The following is a 27,359-nucleotide window of genomic DNA, read 5'->3' as shown; positions in this document are numbered from 1 at the left end:
GTCCCTCTTCCCTGGTAGCGGTGCGCGAACCCCCTGGCGGCGCTCCTCCCGCTCCCGCCCGCCCCCCTCCCTCTGCTCCAGGCAAGGTAAGGGCGGCGGCGCCTCCTTGCCTTTTGCAAATGCCCGGGATGAGGACGGGGCCGGTCTTGGGAAAGCGGTTAACTCCGGTTAACTCGGGGAAAGAGTCCTGGCTGCGTTAGTGCTGGTGCAGCTGCAGCTGCCTAGCGTTCGTCCGGCTGCTGGAGGGCAGATCGCGAAGTTGCGCGTGGTTTTTTTCCCCCCTTTCTCTCTCTCTCTTCCCCCGGATCGAGGGATGGATTGACCGACCTCGCCGGGGATTAAGTGGTAGCCCGAACTCGTGGAGACGAAAGCGGACTGAAATCCCCTCCTTTGCGCACAAGTAAGTGGAGTCGTTTGAAAATCCGGGGGTGGGTGGGTGGGTTATTTTTTATTTTCCTGCTGAGGGTTGTGAAATAGCCGTTTTTAATAGGACTTTGATAGGACAATTTCTCTAGCCATTTATGCAGCGCAGGTTACGCATCTCGTCTTTCAGGCTGGTTTTTGGGAGTCAGCCTGGACTAGAGGTTAAGGCGCTGGAGGAGCAGGAGCTGAGTTCAAGTGTTGCCTTCGGCCCAGACGCCAACGGGGTGACTTTAGGCGAGTCGGCTTCTCTCAATCCTAAGGAAGAACGCAAGAGGCGAATTTCGGAAAATGTTGGCTACCAAAACTTCAGGGACTCCTTCGGGAGTCAAAGAAACGATAGGTAGGTAGGTAGGTAGGTAGGTAGGTAGGTAGGTAGGTAGGTAGGTAGGTAGGTAGGTAGATAGATAGATAGATAGATAGATAGATAGATAGATAGATAGATAGATAGATAGATAGATGATAGATAGATAGATAGATAGATAGATAGATAGATAGATGATAGATAGATAGATAGATAGATAGATAGATAGATAGATAGATAGATAGATAGATAGATAGATAGGAAAGAGAAAGTAGTTAGATAGGTAGATAGATAGATATGAAATAAAAGTAGATAGGTAGAAAGATATGAAAGATGATATATAGATACATATATAGACAGACGAATAGGTAGGTAGGTAGGTAGGTAGGTAGATAGGTAGATAGGTAGATAGATAGACAGACAGACAGACAGACAGACAGACACAAAGTTGGAAGGGACCTTGGAGGCTATCTAGTCCAACCCCCTGCTCACGCAGGAGACTGTACTAAGGATTCAAGCTCAGTGTCTTAGCCACTGGGCCAGATAGATAGATAGAGGGAGGGAGGGAGGGAGGGAGGGAGGAAGGAAGGAAGGAAGGAAGGAAGGAAGGAAGGAAGAAAGAAAGAAAGAAAGAAAGAAAGAAAGAAAGAAAGATCAGTTGATGTCTATGCATGTCCACCCAATGTCCTGCTAAGATTCTTGAGATAAATATCCAGAAAACTACAGAATCAAACTTAAAAGTTTCCAGTTCAGTTACTAAAAAGTTGAAAAGATAAGTGTTCTCCTTCCTTTGGTTGGGCATTTTTTTTGAGTAAAAGTGGAGAGTACGTAGGTGTTCAGGGCTGTGGGCATAGAAATTGTGCACACTTTCCCCAACACAATTACCGCAAAGACTGATGAATGGGTGGTAGGTGAACTCTTGATGACTAACAACAAGGAAAGACTGTTACACTGGAGTGAGCTGGTCATTTGATCCATGGAAAAGAGAAGGGTGGATTTTTGGGGTCGTTGTTAGAACGACTCATTGAAAGATGTTCTGATTTTTTTTAAAAAATATACTAGGAGTGTGATATAATGGCAAAGGGCTGATATGAATCATTTTAGCAATTGGCAAACCCCCCCCCCCCCTCTGCTCACATACTGCATATTTTACTGTTGGAATAATTGGCTAGGTATTTGTAACAAGCCAAAACGGGTTTGATGAAATGGCATTTTAAATTTGATTTCAGGATTTATAATAATATATACTCTATGATTCATGATGAGATCCCCTAATATTGTGCCCTTCCCTACAGTAACTCTTAGTCACTGCAACAATCACAGTTTTTACTGCCCCTCTTTGTTATTTTGGGTCAGATTTTAGATTATAATGTCCTTGGGAATTGTTGTGGGTGGGTTTTTGATTTTTTTTTGGGGGGTGGTTAACTCCCTAAACTTTGTAAGGCACAGTACAAATAGCATATATAATACTGATTCGTATCAATGTTCATGCTTTCACTGTGCCTTTTTTCTCATCCCCCCCCCTCAAAAACCTCCCACCCAAGATGCTGAATTTCCAATGTATCTCTTACACTGGTTATTCAGGAAATTTGTTTCATGTCTGTGTTTTTGTAACTTTGGTAGTGATTAAGGCAACCAAAATGAACAAAAAATTGGGAGAAGTTAATAAAAGAGATATTTGCGTTCATTAAATGTCAACTGTTGTATGTATTGAGGTGTAAGAGTGCCTTTTAAAAACATATCAATTTAAAAAAAAAAACTAGTATGGAAGTTGAGATGTAATGGAATTTTCCCATGAAGTCTCCCATTCTGATTCCCACCCCCTCTTATAAACTCAGCTGGCTCCAAAAGCCGAATAAACATAAAATTATTCGATGCAGTACAGTGTACACACTTAGAAACAAACCCTTTAAACATCTTTAATTTCTATAGTTACTATTAATTGATTTTTATTCTCCCCACCCTTTTATTGTCTAGCTTGGCTTTTCATTTCAATAAAGCGGACTGTGGTAACCTCATCATCATTTTGGATCAGTCTCTGTTGAAGATAGGATTTGGGGACAGGAATAGATGTCTACATCACTCACTTTGGAAAGTTGGTAAAGAGGAAGGAGGAGTGGGTTTGTTTTATGACTCGGCCGTCCACATCGTTTTGCTTATTCGGTCAAATAATGAATCGCAGGTTGTGTTTGTTTTATAACAGTGTTTCTCAACCTTGGAAATTTTAAGCTGTGTGTGAACTTCAAATCCCCGGATTCCTGGCTGGGGGAATTCTGGGAGTTGGAAGTCCACACAGCTTTAAGTTGCCAAGGTTGAGAAACATTGCTCTAGAGAGAGCAGGAAAAAAGAGGAGAAGTCTTCTTCTCTGGCTATGATTCACCCTGAACTCTCTTTTCATTGACTGATACAAATCTTAAGCTGCCAGACAACAGAAAGAATTTAGGGAGCCATTGGGAGCTCTTGATGCCAAAGCCATACTTTATCTCTAGAGATAGGGAGAGTTGGAATTACCGTGATTTCAAAACCAGATTGAAAACTTCCTTGAATGCCATTGGGAACATGTTTTGTCAACCTCAACTTCGTTACTGGGCCCTAATAATTCCGTGACCCGTCAAAAGTGCGAACGTCATAAGCACGCCGACAACACCGCGGCGCTAAAACCGCGATTTCAAAAGCGCGCCGACAACAGCGCGCCGACAACAGCGCGCCGACAACAGCGCGCCGACAGAAGCGCGATTTCATTTAAGGTAAGATTTACAGTTAGGTTTAGGGTTAGGTTTAGGGTTAGGTTTAGGGTTAGGTTTAGGGTTAGGTTTAGGGTTAGGTTTAGGGTTAGGTTTAGGGTTAGGTTTAGGGTTAGGTTTAGGGTTAAGGTTAGATTTAGGGTTAGGTTTAGGGTTAGGTTTAGGGTTAGTGTTAGTGTTAGTGTTAGTGTTAGGTTTAGGGTTAGGTTTAGGGTTAGGGTTAGGTTTAGGGTTAGGTTTAGGGTTAGGTTTAGGGTTAGGTTAAGGGTTAGGGTTAGGGTTAGGGTTAGGGTTAGGTTTAGGGTTAGGTTTAGGGTTAGGTTTAGGGTTAGGTTTAGGGTTAGGTTTAGGGTTAGGGTTAGATTTAGGGTTAGGTTTAGGGTTAGGTTTAGGGTTAGTGTTAGGGTTAGGTTTAGGGTTAGGGTTAGGGTTAGGGTTAGGGTTAGGTTTAGGGTTAGGTTTAGGGTTAGGTTTAGGGTTAGGTTAAGGGTTAGGGTTAGGGTTAGGTTTAGGGTTAGGTTTAGGGTTATGGTTAGGTTTAGGGTTAGGTTTAGGGTTAGGTTTAGGGTTATGGTTAGGTTTAGGGTTAGGTTTAGGGTTAGGTTTAGGGTTATGGTTAGGTTTAGGGTTAGGTTTAGGGTTAGGTTTAGGGTTAGGGTTAGATTTAGGGTTAGGTTTAGGGTTAGGTTTAGGGTTAGTGTTAGGGTTAGGTTTAGGGTTAGGTTTAGGGTTAGGTTTAGGGTTAGGTTTAGGGTTAGGTTAAGGGTTAGGGTTAGGGTTAGGTTTAGGGTTAGGTTTAGGGTTATGGTTAGGTTTAGGGTTAGGTTTAGGGTTAGGTTTAGGTTAAGGGTTAGGTTTAGGGTTACGTTACAGCGCGCTTCTGTCAGCGCGCTTTTGTCGGCGCGCTTTAGGGCTAATTAGTCGCTCATTCATCGCGTGGTTTTGTCACCGCGCTTTAGACACCGCGGTTTAGTCAGGCGCGCTTTTGTTGTGCGCGCATTTGTGGTGGAACCAATAATTCTGAACCCAATCCAGATAAATTGAACATGCTTAAAGTCCCATAGGAAGCATTTTAACGATCCCTGTAATTCCGACGTTTTGCCTCGAATGTATTTTGCTTCGAAAGCATTCCGATGTGGGTGATGACATTCTTTCCCTGATTTAATTGGATGAGTTAATAAAAACATGGTCTGAAGTACACCAATAAGCCACTTTTAGTGGGATTCATCATTTTCCTTTCCGTCTCGTCCATCCCCCCCCCCTCTCTGAAAGTCCATTCTTTCCAAAGGTATTTAGGTTTTACTGAAAGTTAGTTGGCTGGAAAAGTTCACACAGCGTATCCATGACAACTCTCAGAAATCAGGGTGACTGAATAGGGAGAGAACAATGGGTGGGCTTACCATGCAGAAGGAAAGAAAGAAGTCTGTCTAGGGATGGAGAAGGAGACCACAAGCTGCAGTCCTATTATTTACGACCTATAAATTTATGATTTAAAATTGTGCAATGGTAAATTACTGCTGTTTATATTGCCAAGAGGACAACACGGCCCGGGACACGGATTGAACTGGCCTCAAAGGATGTTTTCTGTATCACCACATTATATGTAAACAAATCTTTTAGGATTTGTGATACATGCTTAGCCTTGCATATTTTTGGCCCTTTCAATATAGGGGCACTGTAGAGTTCTAATACAGTTAGTCCTGGACAGTGGTGGGATTCAAATAATTTAACAACCAGTTCCGAGGTGGCGCAGTGGTTAAATGCAGCACTGCAGGCTACTTCAGTTCTGCAGTTCGGCGGTTCAAATCTCACCGGCTCAGGGTTGACTCAGCCTTCCATCCTTCCGAGGTGGGTAAAATGAGGACCCGGATTGTTGTTGTGGGGCAATATGCTGACTCTGTAAACCGCTTAGAGAGGGCTGAAAGCCCTATGAAGCGGTATATCAGTCTAACTGCTATTGCTATTGCTATTATTCTCTGCCCTAATGGCCAGCTGGGTAGGCGGGGCTCAGTGGTCACGTGACTGGGTGGGTGTGGCCAACTCAACGTCACTCCCGTCGATGGACGCTTCGCCTTAGCTCTTACAATGTAATAAGGGTTAACCGGAGAGGCAGTTTCTGTAAGCGGGGCAATAAAGATTAGGCTAGAAGCAACACCAGAATGTTTCCTTCCTGCCTTCCTTACAGGATTAGCCCTGTAAAGTGGGGGGAAAACAAAAGGAGATTTCTTCCAACAATCGGTTCTCTGAACTGCCTGGAAAGTTACCAACCGGTTCTCCTGAATAGGTGCGAACCGGCTGAATCCCACCACTAGTCCTGGACTTACAATCATTTGTTTAGCGACTGTTTGAAGTTACAACAGCATGAACAAAGTTATTTACCCCCAGCCCCTCCACTTACAACTATCGCAGCATCCTTATACAGGTAGTTCTTGACTTACGACCACAATTGAGCCCAACATTCCTGTTGTTAAGTGAGGCATTTGTTAGTGATTTCTCCCATTTTATGACCACAGTTGTTAAGTGAGCCACTGCAGTTGATCAGGGAGTAGCCCAATTGTTAAGTGAATCTGGCTTCCCCGTTGACTTCCCTTGTCGGAAGGTCACAAAAGGTGATCATGTGACCTTGCGACACAGCAACAGTGATAAATATGAACCAGTTGCCAAGCAGCTGGATTTTGCTCATGTGACCATAAGGATGCTGCAAAGGTCATAACTGTGAAAAAACGGTCATAAGTTAAATTTTTCAGAGCCGTTGTAATTTTGACAGGTCACTGTTGTGGCCCAGAAGGAGCCGTTGGAGCTGCCACCAGACTCCGACAGCAAGGGGCCCTCTGAGTCGGCTCTGGAGGATGTGGAAGACCCTGGACAGGGTTCCGACTCCGAGCATGGCGCAGAAAGGCTGGTTGGCCACCAGGAGGCGCCTGAGCCTTGGGCCAGTGGGGAGGAGACAAGGGAGAATGATCCGGATGTCAGCAGTGGGGAGGAGTCAAGGGAGTTGTTCCTGGATGCCCGGCACCGAAGAGCTAATAGGCATATGGAACAGTTACGCAGTTACAGGAGGTAACTGCACTCAGCTGGTGGTCATTAGGCTCCTCTCCAAACTATAAAAGGACTGCTTGTGCACACGCCCCTTTTGCAGAAGTCAACGCATTAACTAATGTTGGAGAACAGTATTGTGAGCTTGGCAGACTGGATTGCTGCCAAGGCTTGTCTGTGCCAGTTTGCTGCCAAGGACCTGTCTGTCTATTAATAAATTTCGTAAAGTATCTTTGGGTTGGAGTGCTTTGGTGTGGAATGCGGGGGGGTCAGAACAGGTCACTAAATGAATTTTTGTAAGTCGAGGACTCCCTGTAGTCACATAATCAAAATTCAGCTGCTTGGCAATCAGTAGGTATATATAATGTTTGCGGAGTCCCGGGGTCACGTGATCACCATTTGCAACCTTTCCAGCCTGTTTACGACAAGCAAAGTCAATGAGGGAAGCCTGTTAAAATATTCATGACTGGGAGAGACATGGGAACAAGGTCAGCCAATGAATAGGCATAGCAACCAAGTCAGCCAATGGGAGCTCAAACAGATCTGAGCCTGTGCAGAGAATTGAAACAGAAGCTTAAGCTGTCTGCTGCTCCGAGAAGTAAACTAGCAGTCTGTCTGGGCTTGTCTGCTGAAATAAAACTAGCTGCTTGTGTTTGCCTGTAACTCTCCTGCCTTGTGTTTAGTTGGAAGAACCACCTGTTGGTATTGTACATTTATTCATATATTCTTATGTATATAAAGAAGTTAATGAATCCTGCTGCATCAGTTATCTGTTCTGACCCCCTCCTCCATCCAGTAACGAATGCCGAGACAAGCTTAACTGGAATGGTCTTTAATAGCAAGACACCAACACCTCAGTGGCTGAAAGCCAAGCAGAACAAACAGATAAGGACCTTGGCAGCAACTCAGACAAACTCAGGCAGCAATAAACACAGATAAGGCTTGGCAGCAATCCAGCCTGCCAAGCTCCCAGTACTGTCCTCCGACATTCAGTCCTGTGTTGACTTCTGCAAAGAGAGCCGTGTGCACAAGTAGCTTTTTATAGTCTGGAGAGGAGCCTAATGACCACCAGCTGAGTATAATCACCTCCTGTAATTGCGTAATTGTTCCTGACACCTAGTAGCTCTTCGGTGGCGTGCATCCAGGAACAACTCACTACTGGCCTCCGGCTGACTCTCCCTTGTCTCCTCCCCACTGGTCCAAGGCTCAGGCGCCTCCTGGTGGCCAACCAGCCTCTCTGCGCCCTGCTCGGAGTTGGAACCCTGTCCAGGGACCTCCACATCCTCCAGAGCCGACTCATAGGGCCCCTCGCTGTCGGAGTCTGGTGGCAGCTCCAACGGCACCTGCTGGGCCACAACAGTTATCTGTGTGTGCTTTTGGATTTGAATTTATGCAGCAAACTCTGACAAAGCCAGATTCACTTAAGAATCATATGAGGGAGAGAAAGGAGGGGGAAGGAAAGGAGGAAAGGAGAAAAGAAAGGAGGGAAGGCAGGGGAGAAGGAAGTAAGGGGGGGAGGGAAGAAAAGAGGGAGGGAAAGATACCTAACCTTTGATGTTTATAATGATTTGATAGTATGGGAATATCTCGAAATGTAGTTGTATTGTTTGTTACAAGTTATGGATGTTGTATTTTCTTTTTACCAATAAAATCTTTAAAAAAAAAAAAAAAGAATCATATGATTCACTTAACTGCAGTGATTCGCTTAATAACCGTGGCAAAAAAAAACGGTTGCAAAATTGGGCCCCAACTCTCTTAACAACCCCCTTGTTCAGCCATAGAAATTCTGGTCCCAATTGTGATGATGAGTCGAGGATTACTCGTACCTTAAATGGCTGCTAGCATTTACTTTTAAACAAAGGGTACGATGATCCCAAACAATTTCACGAGGAAATTAACATGAAATGAGCGAGGCTTTAAAATAAATGTGTATTTTGAAGCTTAATAAAAACTTTGCTTGGGGATTAATGACTGTCCCGGAGGTAATTGTACTATCGTACATTAAAAGAAAAAAGGATACAAGACAAGGAGATGAAAAGAATGTTTTTGTTGGTCCTGACATCTGTTTTTGTTATGGTTTTAGGCATCCCCTGGTAATAAGAGATGCATTTTAAATGGTTCTGCGGCCCTTTGAAGTGCCTCAGAGGAGAATCCCACTTTTATTTGATCTGGATTCCATTATTGCTATTAAACACATAACACAGCAGCAAAAGACAAAGATTTGGGTCAGAGGAAAATGTTTTGTAATCAAATCTGACGAGACTTTGCAACTGTTATACGGTTAGTTCCCGGCTTACGACAGTTTGCTTAGTGACTGTTTGAGCCGAGGTGTCACAGTGGTTAGGGTGCAGTACTGCAGGCCACTTCAGCTGACTGTTATCTGCAGTTCAGCGGTTCTAATCTCACCGGCTCAAGGTTGACTCAGCCTTCCATCCTTCCGAGGTGGGAAACATGAGGACCCAGATTGTTGTTGGGGGCAATATGCTGACTCTGTAAACCGCTTAGAGAGGGCTGTAAAAGCCCTATGAAGCGGTATATAAGTCTAACTGCTATTGCTATTGTTTGAAGTCACAACAGCACTGAAAAAAATGACATGACCATTTTTCACAGTTATGACCATTGCAGCATCCCCATGGCCATGTGAATTAAATTTGGATCAGTGGTGGGTTGTAGCAGTACGCCCCGGTATGGGCGTACCGGAGCCTGCCCGGAGCACTGGGTACTGTTCCGGGTGCTCCAGAGGGCCCACCCACCCCGTCCGAGCTCCTTAACTATCCTTTAAGGCTTCGGTGCTTCCGCGCATACGCATGGTGCATAGCAGCTGGAGCATCATGGAGGCTTGCAGAGGTGTCGCAGGCAGGTATGACGCATGCGCGCATCATGCACATCCATATGAGTGACGCTGGGCCCGTTCCAACCGGATCCGGAACCCACCACTGATTTGGATGCATGACGACTGACTCATATTTGTGACGGTTGCAGTGTCCTGGAATTATGTGATCCCCTTTTGGGACCTTCTGAGAAGCCAAGTCTATGGGGAAGCCAAATTCACTTACCAACCATGTTGCCTAACTTAACAACGGCAGTGAGTCACTTAACAAATGTTTCAAGAAAAGTCCTAAAATGGGACAAAAGTCATTTAACAAATTTCTCGCTTAGCAACATTCATTTCATTTATTAAATTCATAGGCCGCCCAATCCCGGAGGACTCCGGGCGGCTTACAACGAAAGAAGAAAAAAAGAAAAGCAAAATAAGTAAAAAAAAATAGTTTAAAATTCACAATAGCAGTTAGACTTATATACCGCTTCATAGTGCTTTTACAGCCCTCTCTAAGCGGTTTACAGAGTCAGCATATCGCCCCCACAGTCTGGGTCCTCATTTCACCCACCTCGGAAGGATGGAAGGCTGAGTCAACCTTTGAGCCGGTGAGATTTGAACCGCTGAACTGCAGATAACAGTCAGCTCAAGTGGTCTGCAGTACTGCACCCTAACCACTGCGCCACCTCGGCTCACAACACACATACGTTCTAATCGGGGCTGGACCTCAACAGTGAGGTCAACAGTCCCAGGCCTGCCGGAACAGCCAGGTTTTAACGGCTTTCCTGAAGGCCATGAGAGTGGGTAAGGTCCGGACCTCTGGGGGTAGCTGATTCCACAGGGTCGGAGCAGCCACAGAGAAGGCTCTCCTCCGGGGGCCCGCCAGCCGACACTGTCCGGCTGACGGTATCCGAAGGAGGCCCACCCTGTGGGATCTTATCGGCCGTTGGGAGGTGTATGGCAGTAGGCGGTCTCGCAGATAGGCTGGTCCTAAGCCATGTAGGGCTTTAAAGGTAATAACCAACATAAATTTTTGGAGTCAGTTGTGGTCTGAACTACCTGTGTTCAATCTGGTCCAACAGGTATTTCCAATATCAATTGACAAAGCAAAAGTTGTACTTATTAATTTATATTTATGTCATATTAATTTGGTACTTATCACTGAACTGAATTTTACTGATGATATGGACAAATGCTTATCTTCTTGGCAGGTATAATTCCTGCGTTCTCCTTCTCCTTTCTTTAAGCTTGCTCACAGTATCTTTAGATACGTTTTTTTTTTAAAGAGAAACCCCAGCAACTTACACAGGGACCCCAAGTTTTGATTAGTTCACCTTTGCTTGGTTTTACTTAATTTCAACAATGCTATATTTCTGGATGTGCCTAAGTCCTTCCCCGGGCCTTCGGTTTTTCAGGAACATTCTATCGGATAACCTCCTATGATGGCTTAAGCACCCTGCCAAAATTAAAAATCAGTAAATTTTCCTCTCTCACAAGGTTGCTAACGTTTTAGAAGATGTTCCTATCGTATGAGATGTTGCAATATTTTAGTGCTGCAAATCTCTTTCGAAGTCCTTGGACATCTTTTGGGAATATAGATGGTGTTGCATGGCCAAACCCTGGGCCAACCGCATGGCCCCAAGAAGACGGATATTCCTTCGGTAGAAAATGTGAATAAAGACTAGCAGAGAAGTTCTATATTAGAAATATTTCAGGTAATCCAAAGGAGAGATTCCGAAGATAATAGTGTTAAGGATTCATTGGGTTATGATATTCTGATTTGCTTTAAGCATCCTTGTCTTTTGTAATCAGTGGAATGACATCTATCACCTAATGTCTCTATTGCCTAAAATAATGGCCAGAGATAACAAGAAAATGGTTATCTCATTTGAAAAAATGAGGGTTGAACTTTGCAACCTTCTCCAAACATAGTAACTGAACTACAGTATTAGCAATAGCAGTTAGACTTATATACTGCTTCATAGGGCTTTCAGCCCTCTCTAAGCGGTTTACAGAGTCAGCATATTGCCCCCAACAACAATCCGGGTCCTCATTTTACCCGCCTCGGAAGGATGGAAGGCTGAGTCAACCCTGAGCCGGTGAGATTTGAACAGCCGAACTGCTGAACTGCAGTCAGCTGAAGTAGCCTGCAGTGCTGCATTTAACCACTGCACCACCTCGGCTCTTGGTGTATTGCCAATGTTTCCAAATCAGATTTGAAAAAAGTACAAAACGTAATTGCATAGCATTTAGTGATTCATAATATGTAAGCAATGACTTCATGGAACCCACTGGATGTGACTGAATTTAATGATTTCAAAGTCTTGTCGGACTTAATTAAGTCCTCTACATTCTTAGCTTTGATGTCTACCATGAGTTAATCTACACATTTCTTCAAAATCATCATACTAACTAATAAAAGCATTTATTAATGAAACTTAAGTCCAAACATTGGACTCTTGTTTATTATGGTTCATTGTTAACCTTTTAAAGAAAAGAGCACTATTACTGTGTCAGAATTGATGAAATATATTTTTTTATTTATTTAACAGAAACAAAAATTTCCAGATGCTCTTTTTGTTACACTGTCTGATTAAACTTGCGTGGATATATCTATTTTTATTTTTTTCATTTGCTTTGCTTTGATGCTTGGCCTTTTTCTAAAATTGATCCCAGAGAACGTTTAGGTCATTTTGGGAAAATAATAATTTCAACTTCTGTTAAAAGTAGTTTACAAATAAAAAAAAGACGTCATAAAAGCTGCCAATTCATTCGGATTACGAAATAGAAAGTGCGCATAGAAATTTGGATTCCTCATGAATGGATAGTGCAAGCGACATAGTTCGTTAACTGGAGCTGAAGCAAAATGAGAAAACTGCCCAGTTTTCTTCAGCCTCTTTAAAAACAACTTTGATGTGTAGAAAACAATCGTAGTTTAGCATTGCCCTTTAATAAACGTTGGCTGATCCCGGCTGCTGTAAAAGGCAGAAACTTTAGGGGCTGATTCAAACCTGGCAACTCTAATAGACCTCATTATGATTTTTGTCATGTAAGGAACTGACAGATCATCCACTCTGCCAAAGAAAATAGCCCGAAGCTATATGATTTGCAGAGCTAGCAACTTTTGTACTTGGGGGATGATGGCACATCAGCAAACCTGGGGCATCCAGAGGCTCATTTCCATATCTCTTTGTAAGAAAACCCTCCTTGCATCTTGATCCACCCTTTGAAGTTGTTTGACTAAGCTTTCCCTGGCAGGGGAAGAAGAAAATGAATATTTCCTACTTTTGTATGGTTGTTCTTCTTTCTGAAGACTCAAGAGCCGTGCTTTCCTTGCATTTCAAAGTTTCAAGCTGCAAAATCGGTAATGTCTACATTTTTCAGGCTTAGCCAAAACTACAACTTTTGCTAGTTGGAGGTATCACTAAAGTATCCACCAGCATCTTTTTCATCGGTTGTCGGTTTGCTCTAGGAGTGATGTACAGTATGCAAAAGGCATCATTGAAGCCAAGAGTCTTAAATTGCCACCAGGGTGGATTTGATTTGAATCAAGTCAATTTAAAGAAATGTCCCTCTGGGTTCGGCTCCAAGTGGGGAAAAAGACACTGGAGACACGGAGGCTGCTTGGGAAGATGGTTTATTGGTGGACACGACCACATGGCTTGAGCCCTGAACAGAAAAGGTGATCACATGCTTCAATGTTGGTGGAGAAGAAGAGAAGGGCCGAGGGAGGGGCTTGCTAGGCTTTTTATAACCTGTTCAGTCCCACCTCTCTGTTTCCTGTTCCTGTGTAAGAAATGTATTCTGATTGGTTGTCAGACTCCCATGGGGCCATGCAGGGGCAACTCTCTAGGCTGCATTTTGAATCCAGGTTTGGTTGAGTTCTCAGATGCCATGTGGTCAGTTGGGGCCAATATTATCATGCTTTCCTGTAGCTGAAGTGGAGAAGTCTTTATTATGTAAAGGGACTAGCTTGGCCTTCTCAATGGCCCATGGACAAAGTGGGGATGGGCAGGAAGCGACAGGCAGCTATTCCGTCTTTTAAAACATGTTTCTTTCTTTTCACATCCAGAGAAATATTCTGCCTTTTCAATATTTCCTAGGATATTTCATTTTTCTGGGAGAGGGCTGGGTGATAACTTCTTACAATCATGATTTAAACCACTAGCAAAAAGGCTTGATTTAAATCAACTCGATTTAAATCATAATTTTTAAAGAGCAACTGTCATCTCTGTCCCGCAGCGGCTCCTTCTCCGAACAGGCTGTTGACTCACCGACAATCCCAACGTTGCAGAATATACAGCCTTCCTCATGCTACATAACTAAGCTCCATTTCATGCTGAATAAACTAAATTGTTAATGTATCTTAATTAGAAAACTCTCTTTAGATAGGGGTTGTTGTTTTTTTTACCCCAAAAGCGTTTTATTAAAATAAATTGGATAAAAATAAAAAGAACCCAATTTAAAATTTTAAAATCCAATTTAAAATTTAAAAATCTGATTTAAAAAAACAACAACAACGCATAGATTTTTATCCACCCTGATTGCCACAGAACCACACGTGGTTCCCCAAACTTGGGGAATGCTAGTTGCCAGAACAAAAAATTGTCTTTAGTTTTAATTTTTAATGTGGCATTCACAATGAATGCAGGGGGATTGGGATTCACTTAACAGCCTCTCCCCCCCCCCCCCCATGTTCATCAAACAAGATGAAATGTATCCCTGAGTTTAGGGAGGTGGGGGGGAAGACTGCTCTTCTTTTCTTCAACAAGGATAACACTTAAGATTAGCATCTCAGTGTCTCTTTACAAAGATCTCTTTTGTTTTCCAAGCTGTTTCAGGACTGCAATCCTACACAGATTTCTCTGGAAGTCAGTTCCAGGGTGGGATAGTAGACAATTGCTATGTTAATTACTTATCTTGTTCTTTGCATCTGGGAGTCTGTTTATTACATGTATAAGCTAATTCACTAAGATGTGAGGACCTTTAGAGAAAGCAGATAATTCCTAAAGAGATTTCTGGGATAAATTGTTAAAAATGTCCTTATTTATTTTTTAGCCCGAAGAGAAAAATATTTTGAGGATATTATTCCTGTGCATGTCTCCTAGCTACCTCTGATGATCTGTTATTTCATCAACACTTAGATAACTTCTATACATCTAGAGAGGTTACAAAATGAAAATAATAAAGTGCTTCACAATGATAACCTTGAAAAGTATGTCCTGTATGCTATTCTTAAGTCCTCAAAAATTGCTTAAAATGTAAAATCAGCAACAGAAGCCAGTACCCCAAGTTAAAATGCTATAAGGGGGACTCAAGGGAACCTCAAAAATTGCTTAAAGTGTAAAATCAGCAGCAGAAGCCAGTACCCCAAGTTAAAATGCTATAAGGGAGATTCAAGGGAACCTCAAAAATTGCTTAAAATGTAAAATCAGCAGCAGAAGCCAGTACCCCAAGTTAAAATGCTATAAGGGGGATTCAAGGGAACCTCAAAAATTGCTTAAAATGTAAAATCAGCAGCAGAAGCCAGTACCCCAAGTTAAAATGCTATAAGGGGGACTCAAGGGAACCTCAAAAATTGCTTAAAATGTAAAAGCAGCAGCAGAATCCAGTACCCCAAGTTAAAATGCTATAAGGGAGATTCAAGGGAAGCTCTTTGAGAAAAGTTTTCCATGAATGATGGAAAATTCCTTTCTCTGGAAGATACCCGCCAAGTATAGTTAGTGGAACATTCGGTCATAAGTCCTTGTGACTATTTTGTTTCCATTTCAGTTATTACAACTGATTTCCCTCTTACAATCTTATTTAAGGCCCCTTCAATTTGCATTTGTTACAAAAACCCACTCCAATAATGCAAGTTTGTTTTACACTGATGAAAGAAATGTCCTTCTGGGTTCGGCTCCAAGTGGGGAAAAAGACACTGGAGACATGGAGGCTGCTTGGAAAGATGGTTTTAATGGTGGACAGGACCACACGGCTTGAGCCCTGAACAGAAAAGGTGATCACATGCTTCGATGTTGGTGGAGAAGAGAAGGGCTGAGGGAGGGGCTTGCTAGGCTTTTTATAACCTGTTCAGTCCCACCTCTCTGTTTCCTGTTCCTGTCTAACAAATGTATTCTGATTGGTTGTCAGACTCCCATGGGGCCATGCAGGGGCAACTCTCTAGGCTGCATTTTGAATCCAGATTTGCCATGTGGTCAGTTGAGTAAAGAGCCAATATTATCATGCTTTTACTCCCATCCCCCTGGAGCTGCAGTGGAGAAGTCTTTATTATGTAAAGGGACCAGCTTGGCCTTCTTAATGGCCCATTGACAAAGTGGGGATGGGCAGGAAGCTACAGGCAGCTATTCTGTCTTTTAAAACATGTTTCTTTCTTTTCATATCCAGAGAAATATTCTGCCTTTACAATATTTCCTAGGATATTTCATTTTTCTGGGAGAGGGCTGGGTGATAACTTCCCACAATACTCTCTGAATAGAAAAAACTATCCCAACCCCTGGATAGGGTTCCACTTATTGTTATCCAGGACTCAAGGTTTAAATATATATTTTGATACATTATTCTTATGATGACGCATTCTAAGCTTGTCATCAGGTAGCAGCCCCCCAGGCTCATCTTATCTGAACTCTGAAGCTCAGCAGGGTCAGGCCTGGTTAGTAGGAAGATGGGAGGCTGCCAGGAAATGCCATGCTGTAGACTAGACAGGGAAGTTGACAAATATCCTTGAAGAAAAAGACTTTGGCAAAAGCATTCCCATACTACTGCCAAGACAACTGCAAGGACATGTCCTTAACTCAAAGAAGCCACAAACAGGACTCCCAGTTATCTGTTTCTCTCAGTATATCTTTCTGAAATACAGGGATCATTCTTACGCTACTGAAATATTTTTTTTCAAGCGGCACCCTTTGCCAAGTTTCTACTGCTAATCTCTTAAATTGAGGATTATATGTGCAGTATCAATCATCTCTGACACCTTCGTTGAAGTTAATGATTCCTGGCTGATGTTTGACCTGCTTTAGAACTTGGGGCATTAAACAACAACTAGAAAGAGAAATGTTGTGGGTAAAAATATCCTACCTTCCTGAAATGCTTCTGCAGGTGTGTTTTTGAGACGCTAATCCTGGCACAATTTGCAAGGCACATTGGTCTAAAAACTGCTGCTTTTGTGGCAAAGCAATACATAAAATGCTATGTTGTTGGTCAGAACTAGAGTAATGTTGCAGTTGGTGATCAGAATTGGTCCCATGCGGGAAATCAAAAGTGATTTGGATACAGTACAGTGTATACCTTCTCTGTTTGCTTTATTGCAGTGTTTTTCAACCTTTTTGTGCAAAGGCACACTTTTTTCATGAAAAAAAATCACGAGGCACACCACCATTAGAAAATGCTAAAAAATTTTAACTCTGTGCCTATATTGACTATATATAAAGTGTTTTTCCCACGGCACACCTTACACTATGTCACGGCACACTAGTGTGCCACGGCACAGTGGTTGAAAAACACTGCTTTATTGGGTAAGCAATAACTGTTATAAATGTATGAGGAAAAGATGTCAACAAATAGTTATGAAGCTTAGCAATAGCCGTTAGACATATACCGCTTCACAGGGCTTTCAGCCCTCTCTAAGCGGTTTACAGAGTCAGCATATCGCCCCCGCAGTCTGGGTCCTCATTTCACCCACCTCGGAAGGATGGAAGGCTGAGTCAACCTTGAGCCGGTGAGATTAGAACCGCTGAACTGCAGATAACAGTCAGCTGAAGTGGCCTGCAGTACTGCACCCTAACCACTGCGCCACCTTGGCTTCCGATTTTTCTTTCATTACCTGCTTCTACGTAGTGGCTGAAAATGTTTAAAGTTGGTTGAAAGCGTGACCTGACAAATGCGCGCACGACAAAAGCGTGCTGACAAAACCGCGGCGAGAAAACCGCGACGTCATAAACGCGCCCACAACAACGCGGCGAGAAAACCGCACCCACAAAAGCGCAATTTAAGTTAAGGTAAGGGTTAGGGTTAGGGTTAGGGTTAGGGTTAGGTTCAGGGTTAGGGTTAGGGTTAGGGTTAGGGTTAGGGTTATTAGGTTGTTATTACTTGTTCGTTGAAGGCGCGCTTTTGTCAGTGCGCTGTTGTCGGCGCGCTTCTGCACACATTCATCGGCGCAATTTTGACCTCACGGTTTTCTTGCCGTGGTTTCGTCGGCGCGCTTTTGGCGAGCGCGCATTTATCAGTGAACCAGTTGAAAGTGTGACGGCAAATGTAGTGGCAACCTGGATTTTAAGTGTGACTATTTTTCTGGTCTGTGAATGCCTAAAACTATTCTTTAGATCAGTGGTTCCCAAACTTGGCAACTTTAAGACTTGTGGACTTCAACTCCCAGAGTTCTCCAGCCAGAAGAGCTAGCTGGAGAATTCTGGGAGTTGAAGTCCACAAGTCTTAAAGTTGCCAAGTTTGGGAACCACTGCTTTAGATTGTCCTAAAATCTGATTTGACTGATCAAAGGGAGATGCTTATCAAACAGGCCCCAGTGGCGCTTGGAAGCAAGATCTGCTGTTCCTCAGCTACTAATAGGTTGCCTGTTTATTTATTTATTAATTAGACTTAGACTTATATACCGCTTCATAGGGCTTTCAGCCCTCTCTAAGCGGTTTACAAATTTTTTAGCAAATTGAGTCAGCAACTTGCCCCCACAGTCCGGGTCCTCATCTCACCCACCTCGGAAGGATGGAAGGCTGAGTCGACCTTGAGCCGGTGAGATTTGAACCGCTGAACTGCAGATCACAGTCAGCTAAAGTGGCCTGCAGTACTGCACCCTAACCACTGCGCCACCTCGGCTCAGTAAATTGTTCTGTGATACTAATCAATTGCTGTTTCTTGGCTGCTTTTAGCAGTTCAGAAATAGTTTTCTTGAAATCCCAGAAGGAATAAGACGGTTAAAGCTTTTAATCTTTTACTGTAGTGATCTCAATCCAGCAGACAGTGTGTGCTGGGGAAAATGAGAGCAATTGGATTGGTGTAAATGGCTGGGCTCCTATTCATTGCTGCTCACTTACACATTCTTGTAGCCTCCACAGTCTTCTGGGGAGGCCACTACATTCTCCTCCAAAAATTATGACGACCCATGCAGTGGTGAAATTCAAAAATATTTACTACCGGGTTCTGTGGGCGTGGGTAGGTGGGCATGGCAGGGGAAGGATACTGCAAAATCCCCATTCCCTCCCCACTCTGGGGCCAGCCAGAGGTGGTATTTGCCGGTTCTCCGAACTACTCAAAATTTCCGCTACCGGTTCACCAGAACCTGTCAGAACCAGCTGAATTTCACACCCATGTTTTTTTTGTAAGATATTGGGTCCATCAACCCTCATTTGTTTTACTTTCATAGAATAAGGAAGATTCCATGCTTTATAATGTCCATTATGTTCTATTTTTGTTTTTTAGACTTAAAGGATGATAGCAGCTGGGAAGTTTGCAAGCCTTCCACGGGATATGCAGATGAACCATGAGTTTCCCTTGGCCTCTTCTATGGATCTGTTGAGCAGCAAACCCGTTCTGGCTGATGAGCTTCATTCTGGAACTCATCAAGATATTTCTATCCATGGTACCCTTCCGAGAAAAAAAAGGGGAGCCCTTCTTCTTGGGTCATGTGATGTCTTCAACAACATGAGAATGCTGCCATACACCCAAGCAAATCAGCCTCCAGGACCTTTAATTCAAGGTGTCACTGAAGAGTATCCCCAGAAAAACAGGAAAAGTGACAGCCGTCCACACAGGTAAATCGTGTTAAGTTTAAACCTATTGTGAAGGCGACTCTATTTTATTACATTTACAGTAATACTTAAGAAAATCTCTCTTCCTCCCTACCCTTGTAGGTAGAAATCTCAATACAGCTATAACAATGTAGTTACAGAATGGATGTGTGTGTTTGTGTATATGTGTGTGTGTGTGTGTGTATGTATGTATGTATGTATGTATGTATGTATGTATGTATGTATATTGTGGGGTCAGAACATACATACACACACACATACACACACACACGTACGTATATGTATATGTGTTTGTATAATAATAAGCCTAAGACCATATTTTGTAAGTAAAAAGAAAATAAGACCCTGCTGTATTTTCGGGAAAACACTGTAGGAACCACCTTTGGTGGGAAGGTAACAATGTTCCGTGCGCATTCGGCATTTAGACATGCCGGCCACATGACCACTGAGACGTCTTCAGACAGCGCTGGCTCTTTGGCTTGGAAATGGAGATGAGCACTGCCCCCTAGAATCGGGAACGACTAGTACATATGTGCGAGGGGAACCTTTACATACATACATATATTTAATGCACTCAAAAACCTTCATATACAGTATCTGAAGTTTTATAAATATTGCTTTTTGAGAATCTTCAAGTATAATACTCCTTCAGTGATGCACTGCCTTGATATAGTTGTGGGTTTATGTGCTCTAAGGAAGATAAGAGCTATGACAGAGGTTCAACCATTTTGGACGGATATCATCAAAGGAGCAGGGCAAAGTGTGGCTCTCTCATAAATAAAATGGGGAGAAATACAGTAATTTACAGAGACCCATATCAGATTGGTTGTCCCCTGGTTGAACAAGGACTGTGCTACTTGTTGGATCTTCTGGACATCTGAAGAAATGAAGATTCATGAAGAATCTGGCATTCATTAGGCAGTGGTGGGTTTCATAAATTTTTCGAACCTACTCTGTGGGTGTGGCCTCCTTTGTGGGAGTGGCTTGCTGACCATGTGACCTGGTGGGAGTGGCTTGCCAGCCATGTGTTTTCTTTCTCTCTCTCTCTCTTTCCTTCCTTTTGTCTCTCTGTCCCTTTTTCCTTTTATTCTTTTCATCTCTCTCTCATTTTTTCTTTCTTTTTTCTTTTTTCTTTATTTCTTTATTTCTTTATTTCTTTATTTCTCTTTCTCTTTCTCTTTCTCTTTCTCTTTCTCTTTCTCTTTCTCTTTCTCTTTCTCTTTCTCTTTCTCTTTCTCTTTCTCTTTCTCTTTCTGTGTGCGTGTGTGTGTCAGTGGTGGGTTTCAAAAAAATTTGGAACCTCTTCTGTAGGTGTGGCCTGCTTTCTGGTGGAACCTCTTCTAACCGGTTCGGTAGATTTGACGAACTGGTTCTACCAAACTGGTGCGAACTGGTAGGAACCCACCTCTGGCTTCAGGCTAACAACAACAAGTACACTGAAGCCAAGAAGGTGGTTAGAAATGACTGCATCAGAAGAATGAAGACAATCTTCAAGTCCAAAACTTTTAAGGTGATTAAAACAATTCCAGTCATTAGATATACAACTGGCATAGTGGATTGGACTCAAGCTGAAGTAGACGCTTGGAATAAGACGACCGGAAAAACGATGACAATGAATCATGACCTTTATCCGTGTAGAAACAGACAGGCAATATTTACCAAGGGGCATAGGTGACAGTGGAATGAGTATCTGAAGGGCAGTAGATGCATTGAAGCTAGAAAGATAAGATAACCTTTATTGTTTACGGTGAGCACACTAGCATACATTAAATATAAAATTCTGTTTAGGTTTAGGTTTCGTTTTATTTATATGCCCCCCTATTCCCAGCGGGACTCAGGGCGGCTCACAAACCCAAAGGAGGGGAAGGGAAACACAAGAACTACAACAAAAAGTACAGAGTATTTAAAACAACCAACAGCCACACGATTCGAGAGGGGAAGGGAACTCATCAACCCCAGGCCTGCCGACACAGCCAGGTTTTAACGGCTTTTCGGAAGGCCTGGAGAGAGGTGAGGGTCCGAATCCCTGCGGGGGGTTCGTTCCCAAGGGCCGGAGCCGCCACAGAGAAGGCCCTCCCCCGGGTAATAGCCAGGTGGCATTGGCTGGTAGACGGAACCCGGAGGAGGTCAACCCTGTGTGATCTAATGGGTCTTTGGGAGGTAATTGGCAGCAGGCGGTCTCTCAAGTACCCAGGTGTTGCCTGCTCTCAAAGCATATATCTACCCATAGCACTCATATATGCATGCTATATACGTACATACACACACACACACAAAAACACACACACACACAAACGTTGAATACATAGCGCAAAAAAGGAAACTTGAGGGTTCACATGGTTGATGCTATAGGGCAGTGGTCTCCAACCTTGGCAACTTTAAGACTTGTGGACTTCAACTCCCAGAGTTCCTCAGCTGGCTGAGGAACTCTGGGAGTTGAAGTCCACAAGCCTTAAAGTTGCCAAGGTTGGAGACTACTGCTATAGGGAACAAAACTGTTGGAATCTAGATCAGGGGTGTCAAACTCGATTTCATTGAGGACTACATCAGGGTTGTGTTTGACCTTGGAGGGCTGAGGGAAGGGCATTTTCAGCAGGCGGAATGCTACAGAAGGCCGTGGAGGCCAAAAACGGGCCACATGGGGGCCTCGTGAGGCCCCTCTGCGGCCCATTTTTGGCTGGCAGAGTGCCTGCAGGAGGCCGGCAGAGGCACAGCGGGCCGGTGCTGTGATACCCACCCCTGAGTGCGACAGCCCTGATCTAGATGTTCTGCAAGAGCCGAGGTGGCGCGGTGGTTAGGGTGCAGTACTGCAGGCCACTTCAGCTGACTGTTATCTGCAGTTCGGCGGTTCTAATCTCACCGGCTCAAGGTTGACTCAGCCTTCCATCCTTCCGAGGTGGGTGAAATGAGGACCCAGACTGTGGGGGGGCGATATGCTGACTCTGCAAACCCCTTAGAGAGGGCTGAAAGCCCTATGAAGCGGTATGTAAGTCTAACTGCTATTGCTATTGCTAATTTAAAAGAGGAAAATAAACTCAAATGCAGAAATATTAACTAGATTGGGGGAGAATACCTATCTTGGCAGCCATATATGTGAATCAACGTGTCATGCAACTTCCCAAAAAAAAACTGATGCAATTTTAGTTGCAACTGTAGAATCTGAGTTTCTGCATCTTGAGAAGTAACGGTGTAAACTATAATCTGCATGTTGAGATGCCTCATATTTGTAAGAAGAATGTAAATAAATTGTATGCTGAGAGCTCATTTTTGTAGGTTCACTGAGAGCTTATGCACCAGAAACCAATTCTTTGTGTGTCCAATCACACTTTGGCCAACAAAGAATTCTATAAAGAAATAGGTTTAATGAGTATTAAAAGTAATTCCCACGAGAAAAGGTTGAAAGAATAGGGTTTGTTTATTTAGTTTGTTTAACAAGCTGTGTTTATGAGAGATATCCATAGAAATATCTGGAAGCTTGTCACAAAGAAAACATCGAAAAGTAGTTTTCCACTGCTGTTTAAATTTAAGTTTTAAAAAAAATACCGGTAGCTCATGATTGAACATTGATTTAATTTTAATTATAAGTCCAGTTTTGACCATAGGAGCAATTTCTTGGAATATGGTCAGCTTGCTCTCACTGGTGAGTTTCAAGCAAATCTCTAGACTCCCATTTGTTAGGGAGTGCTTCATCTTTGGATTTTCTGTACCAAGGAAGGAAGGAAGGAAATTAATTGTTCATGCCATGCCTGCGCTATGATTCTAAAGCAGCCAGCCTCTTTCAGGGTTGTGGCCGGGGAATTTTGGGAATTGAAGTCCACATATCTTAACAGTTGCCAAAGTTGAGAAACACTATGCTAAAGTCTCAAAATTTCTTAACTCCTCCTGGGATTCTGGTGCGTGAGTCAGACAATTGATCACAAGCTGGGCTCTTACGGGCTCCCACCCTTATTCTTAATGTCCCTAGGCTTTGAGCAAGCCAAGCAAGTAGTAATTAATAGAATGAGGGACACGGAGTTCCAAGAAGAACTAAATAGGTTGCCTCTCCACAGTAGGGACAGAATCAAACAGGGTGTGTGGGAATCGGCAAGATATCTAAATGACCTGATCTCCCCAAAACAAAGACTAACTTTCTTCAGAGCCAGATTCTTCCTTCAGCACTCCTCCAGGGCAGGTATAAGAGAACACCTATAGCAGAACAGGTTTGTATATGTGGTAAAGGAGAAGTGGAAGATAATTCACATGTTCTATTACACCGCGAGCTATACAGAGCTTGTAGTTCTGCACATATTCTCCCCTTATTAGAGAGATTGCCAGGGAGGGCAGACCATTTTTATCTAGGCTTCCTCCTCCAGGACACTAACCCGGTTACCACGTATGCAGTGGCAAAGTTCTGTGCTGCTGCAATGTCCATAAGAAAAAAAATTGGCTACAGAAGTATAGTTGTCATCTTGTACCAGTTATCTGGACATACCTCTAACAATCTTTGGACCATTATGTTATTGTCCACTTTTAATGTCAATACTTTTTAAATTATATTTTGATGTTAGTATTCTTTAATATAGTGTAAAAACTAATGTGTATTGCTGGTCTTTGACCGTAATAAAGATTTTTTTACTTACTTCTGGTGCGTGAGTAGTCCATAGGGAGGAGGGGAGGACAAGTACCCATAATCATTATAGACACAGATACCGTGGAGGAACCAGTAATGCTGATAGGATTTACAGAGCCCAGATCAGATTAAATAAATTGGTCTCCAGAGTACATGAAAAAACAGATGTATGAAGATCTCAGCATCTGAGCCTCTTTCATGCTTTCATCTCTCTCTCTCCCCCTCCCTCTCTCCCCCCGCCCTCGAATAAACAAATATACAATATCCTATCTCAGAGAAAAGTGAATGCAAACAGGAAGCCATCTAACCTAATCTGTGTTGCTATAGCTTCTCTCTTCAGTCACACCAATTATCATTTACTTTTCTATCCATACCATCTGCCTTTTGTTTAACAAATGATTTTTTCCCTCTCTCAGTAACTAACCAGTAGTGGTGCAAAATATTTTGATTTGCTCATTTCGGTTTGGTTTTGATGTTGTTCAGCGTGGAACTCTACATCCAACTTTCCCCCCCCCAGAATCTTAAAAACATAAACTCATTAGTTCAATGTAGAACAATACACAATATACTATGAATTTCACTAGTGCTCAACAGCTACTGAGTCATCAAAAGGACACTGTGGAATCTCCCCATTCTTGGAAATGTTTAAAAATAAGCTATAGAATCAGCTCTTGGGCTGGATCACGATAATCCCATTTCCATGCAGACTACGCATGATTAATGTTGATTTAGAAGAAGACAAAGGGTGTGGGAAGCGGGTGATTTGCCATCATTCAAATAATAGTTCTCTAGTTTTGTAGCAACGCTTTTAAAAATGCATCACAACGCTATAGGAGAAGAAAGGCCAGTTCTGATAAATAAAGTGGGACTTCCTTTCGAGGTGATAAAATTGGGCTTCGAAACCAAGTAGAAAGTATTAAGCCTAATGAAATTCGCAGGGTTATTGTGAATATAGGAACTTGTTTTCAATTGTATGGGACTTGTATTTTTTTTTTCCAAAAATTCCGTGACATCCTAGAAAATATGGGCAGTGGGATTTGCAGAATCCAGTGGGATTTGGAGAAAACCTTGAGTGGGAGTGGGGGTTACATAATGGGATTGTGCACAGCCTGAATGAATGTTTGAATGTTTATTTCATTTATATGCTGCCCTTTCCCCCCCCTCCCCCCGAAGGGGGACTCAGGGCGGCTCACAACTCCAACCAGGGAAGGGGGGATACAGACAAATTAACAACAACACAAAAACAATACATGATTTAAAACCACACAACAATCATACCATTCGAGAGGGGGCAACGGTCCTTTATCCCCAGGCCTGTCGGAACAGCCAGGTTTTAAGGGCTTTGCGGAAGGCCTGGACAGAACAATCTGTTGTAAGCTTTAATGTAATTGGGTCTATTTGCAAGGCTTGTGTGATTGTTTTGATGTCTACAATATATGTGCATATATATTGTGAAAATAATGCATATGGTGTCTGGGGGGGGCAGCTTTTGAAGCAGCTATATAAGCCTGGCAAAGGACCCACTTGGTTAATTAATTAATGGTAAAAATGCACTATGAACCATCTATTTAAATCCTTTGCTCAGCCTTGATTCTGAATGATGCCATTTATCCTCAGCATAGCTCTGAGGTTGTCCTTAGGGTGAGACACCACAAATCCTTCATTTTTTTACTTTCAGTCCACTCAAGAGGATCCAAATCTGGACAATAAACTGTTCTAGAGAGCTGTGCACCATGGTTCCCTGTTTCCCTGAAAATAAGACCTCCCTGGATATAAGCCCAATTGGGCTTTTGAGCGCATGCACTAAAATAAACCCTTCCCCCCCAAAATAAGCCCTCCCCAGAAATATTGCAACAGAGCAGCAGCCATGAGGTGACCACGCTCGCCACCTCAAAAATAATAGGCCTTTTCCAAAAATAAGACCAAGCACTTATTTTGGGGGTCAAAAGAAAACAAGATGCTGTCTTATTATCAGGGAGACACAATATGTCACTGGTCCAAAAACTGGTGTGAGCTTCACACCACAAGCCTACTGTCGTAAGGAGCTGTTTCATTCCAGTGCATGATAGGGCTCCCCTGTCTATATGTATGAATTAGCCAGTGCATATTTGTACAATTAATGTTCTTTTTTTAAAAAAAAAATTACAATGGAGGAAGTGATGATCTTCTCTTCCTTGGCAAAACAAACAGACAGCCTGTTTGTGAGCTATAATTTGAGTGCTGTTGCTACCAGAGGTGAGTAGCTACCGGTTTGGCCCGGATCGGCTGAATAGGTAGCAGTAGTGGCAGGAGGCTCCGCCCACCCGCCCGGACGAACGCGCGCAAGAGAGTACCGGTAGTAGAAAAGTTAGTTAATTTTTGATTATTATTAAGTAGAGATTTTAGTACCTTATAGACTGTTTTAAATTACCACCGAATGTTTATCCATTAACATAAATTTACTATGACACTAGTAGAGAAATAATAAAATAATAAATAACCAGGCCATAGAAATGCTAATATACATTCTGGGTGATTGTCAAGTAGAAATGTTAATATCTCTTTGATTGTCTTAGATGTCTAATGTTTATTTTCTTAGCACGTAATTAACTAATTTGGGATTGTGGGAAAAGTCCTATAAATCTTATTAATAAATCATTTTTTAAAGACGGTTATAAAGTTATAATATTGTAAATAACCTTTAGTTAACTACAATAATAACAATGAAATGTTAATGGACAATATTTAATGCGTGACCCGACAAAAGCGCGAATGTCATAAGCGCGCCGACAAAACCGCGGCGCTAAAACTGCGATGTCAAAACTGCGTCGACAACAGCGCGCCGACAACAGTGCGCCGACAGAAGCGCGATTTAAGTTAAGGTAAGGTTTAGGGTTAGGTTTAGGGTTAGGTTACAGCGTGCGTCTGTCGGCGCGCTGTTGTCGGCGCGCTTCCGGGCTCATTTGTCGCTCATTCGTTGCGCGGTTTTGTTGGCGCGGTTTTGTCACCGCGGTTTAGTCAGGTGCGCTTTTGTCGTTCGCGCATTTGTGGTGGAACCTATTTAATGATACATACAGGTGTGTTACGGGGGGGGGGAGATGCTTAGATATCTTACTTAACCGAATTAATTTTAGAACATGTCATAAAGGTGTAATGGTATTGGAGATCTATTGAAATTGCAAATGAACGCCAGTAGGTTGTGTCTTCTAATATAAATGATTCTAGATAAAAACATGTTTAAACAATGGTAACCAAATGAGAATTATGGTACAGGGATAGTAAAATATATAACTTTTCTTTCTTGACTTAAAATGTACAACATGATTTGAATGAAGTATATGTAAGGACTGTGGAAGAAACGCACGGAATATATTTGTAACCAATCGATACGCTTTCAACAAGAAGTAACGAAAGATGATTTTATTTCTTTTTTTTTTTGTTTAACTAAAATAATAAAAAAAAATCTGGAAAAAAAAAAAGTTAGCAACCCACCAATATTGCACAGTTTCTACCTGTGTAGTATTGAGGAAGACTGGCCCAGTACTGTAAAACCACACTGTTTTAGTACACTGGATGACTCAATAATAGAAATTTGGTTGAGTTTCAATCTTTGTGAATTTCTGCCTTTGACGTTTTGACCTTAAATTGAAAGTGAATGTTCAACCCCACCCCACCCCCCAACAACCCA

The 27,359-nt window shown here is 42.7% G+C and overlaps 1 protein-coding gene across 2 annotated transcripts in view; it reads left to right on the top strand.

The window, feature by feature from the left end:
- Nucleotides 1-237: 237 nt before the first annotated feature.
- The window catches only part of BCAR3 (BCAR3 adaptor protein, NSP family member), a 114,683-nt gene continuing 87,561 nt past the window's right edge, over nt 238-27,359 (top strand). Inside the window, exons 1-2 of one of the 2 annotated variants that reach the window (XM_087719264.1) lie at nt 238-400; nt 18,755-19,086. In XM_087719264.1, the coding sequence (XP_087575390.1) occupies nt 18,764-19,086 (323 nt within the window). In that variant the 5' untranslated portion in view covers nt 238-400; nt 18,755-18,763. The remainder of the gene's footprint in view (nt 401-18,754; nt 19,087-27,359) is intronic. The other variant, XM_087719263.1, reaches the window with a different exon arrangement.

The sequence above is a fragment of the Thamnophis sirtalis genome, unplaced genomic scaffold (assembly GCF_051295495.1).
Source record: "Thamnophis sirtalis isolate CommonGarterSnake01/CBP01778 unplaced genomic scaffold, rThaSir2_p1.2 scaffold_7, whole genome shotgun sequence".
In the NCBI taxonomy this organism is placed as follows: Eukaryota; Metazoa; Chordata; class Lepidosauria; order Squamata; family Natricidae; genus Thamnophis; species Thamnophis sirtalis.
The sequence above is the reverse complement of the archived record's forward strand: the minus strand, read 5'-3'. Positions and strand labels throughout refer to the sequence as shown.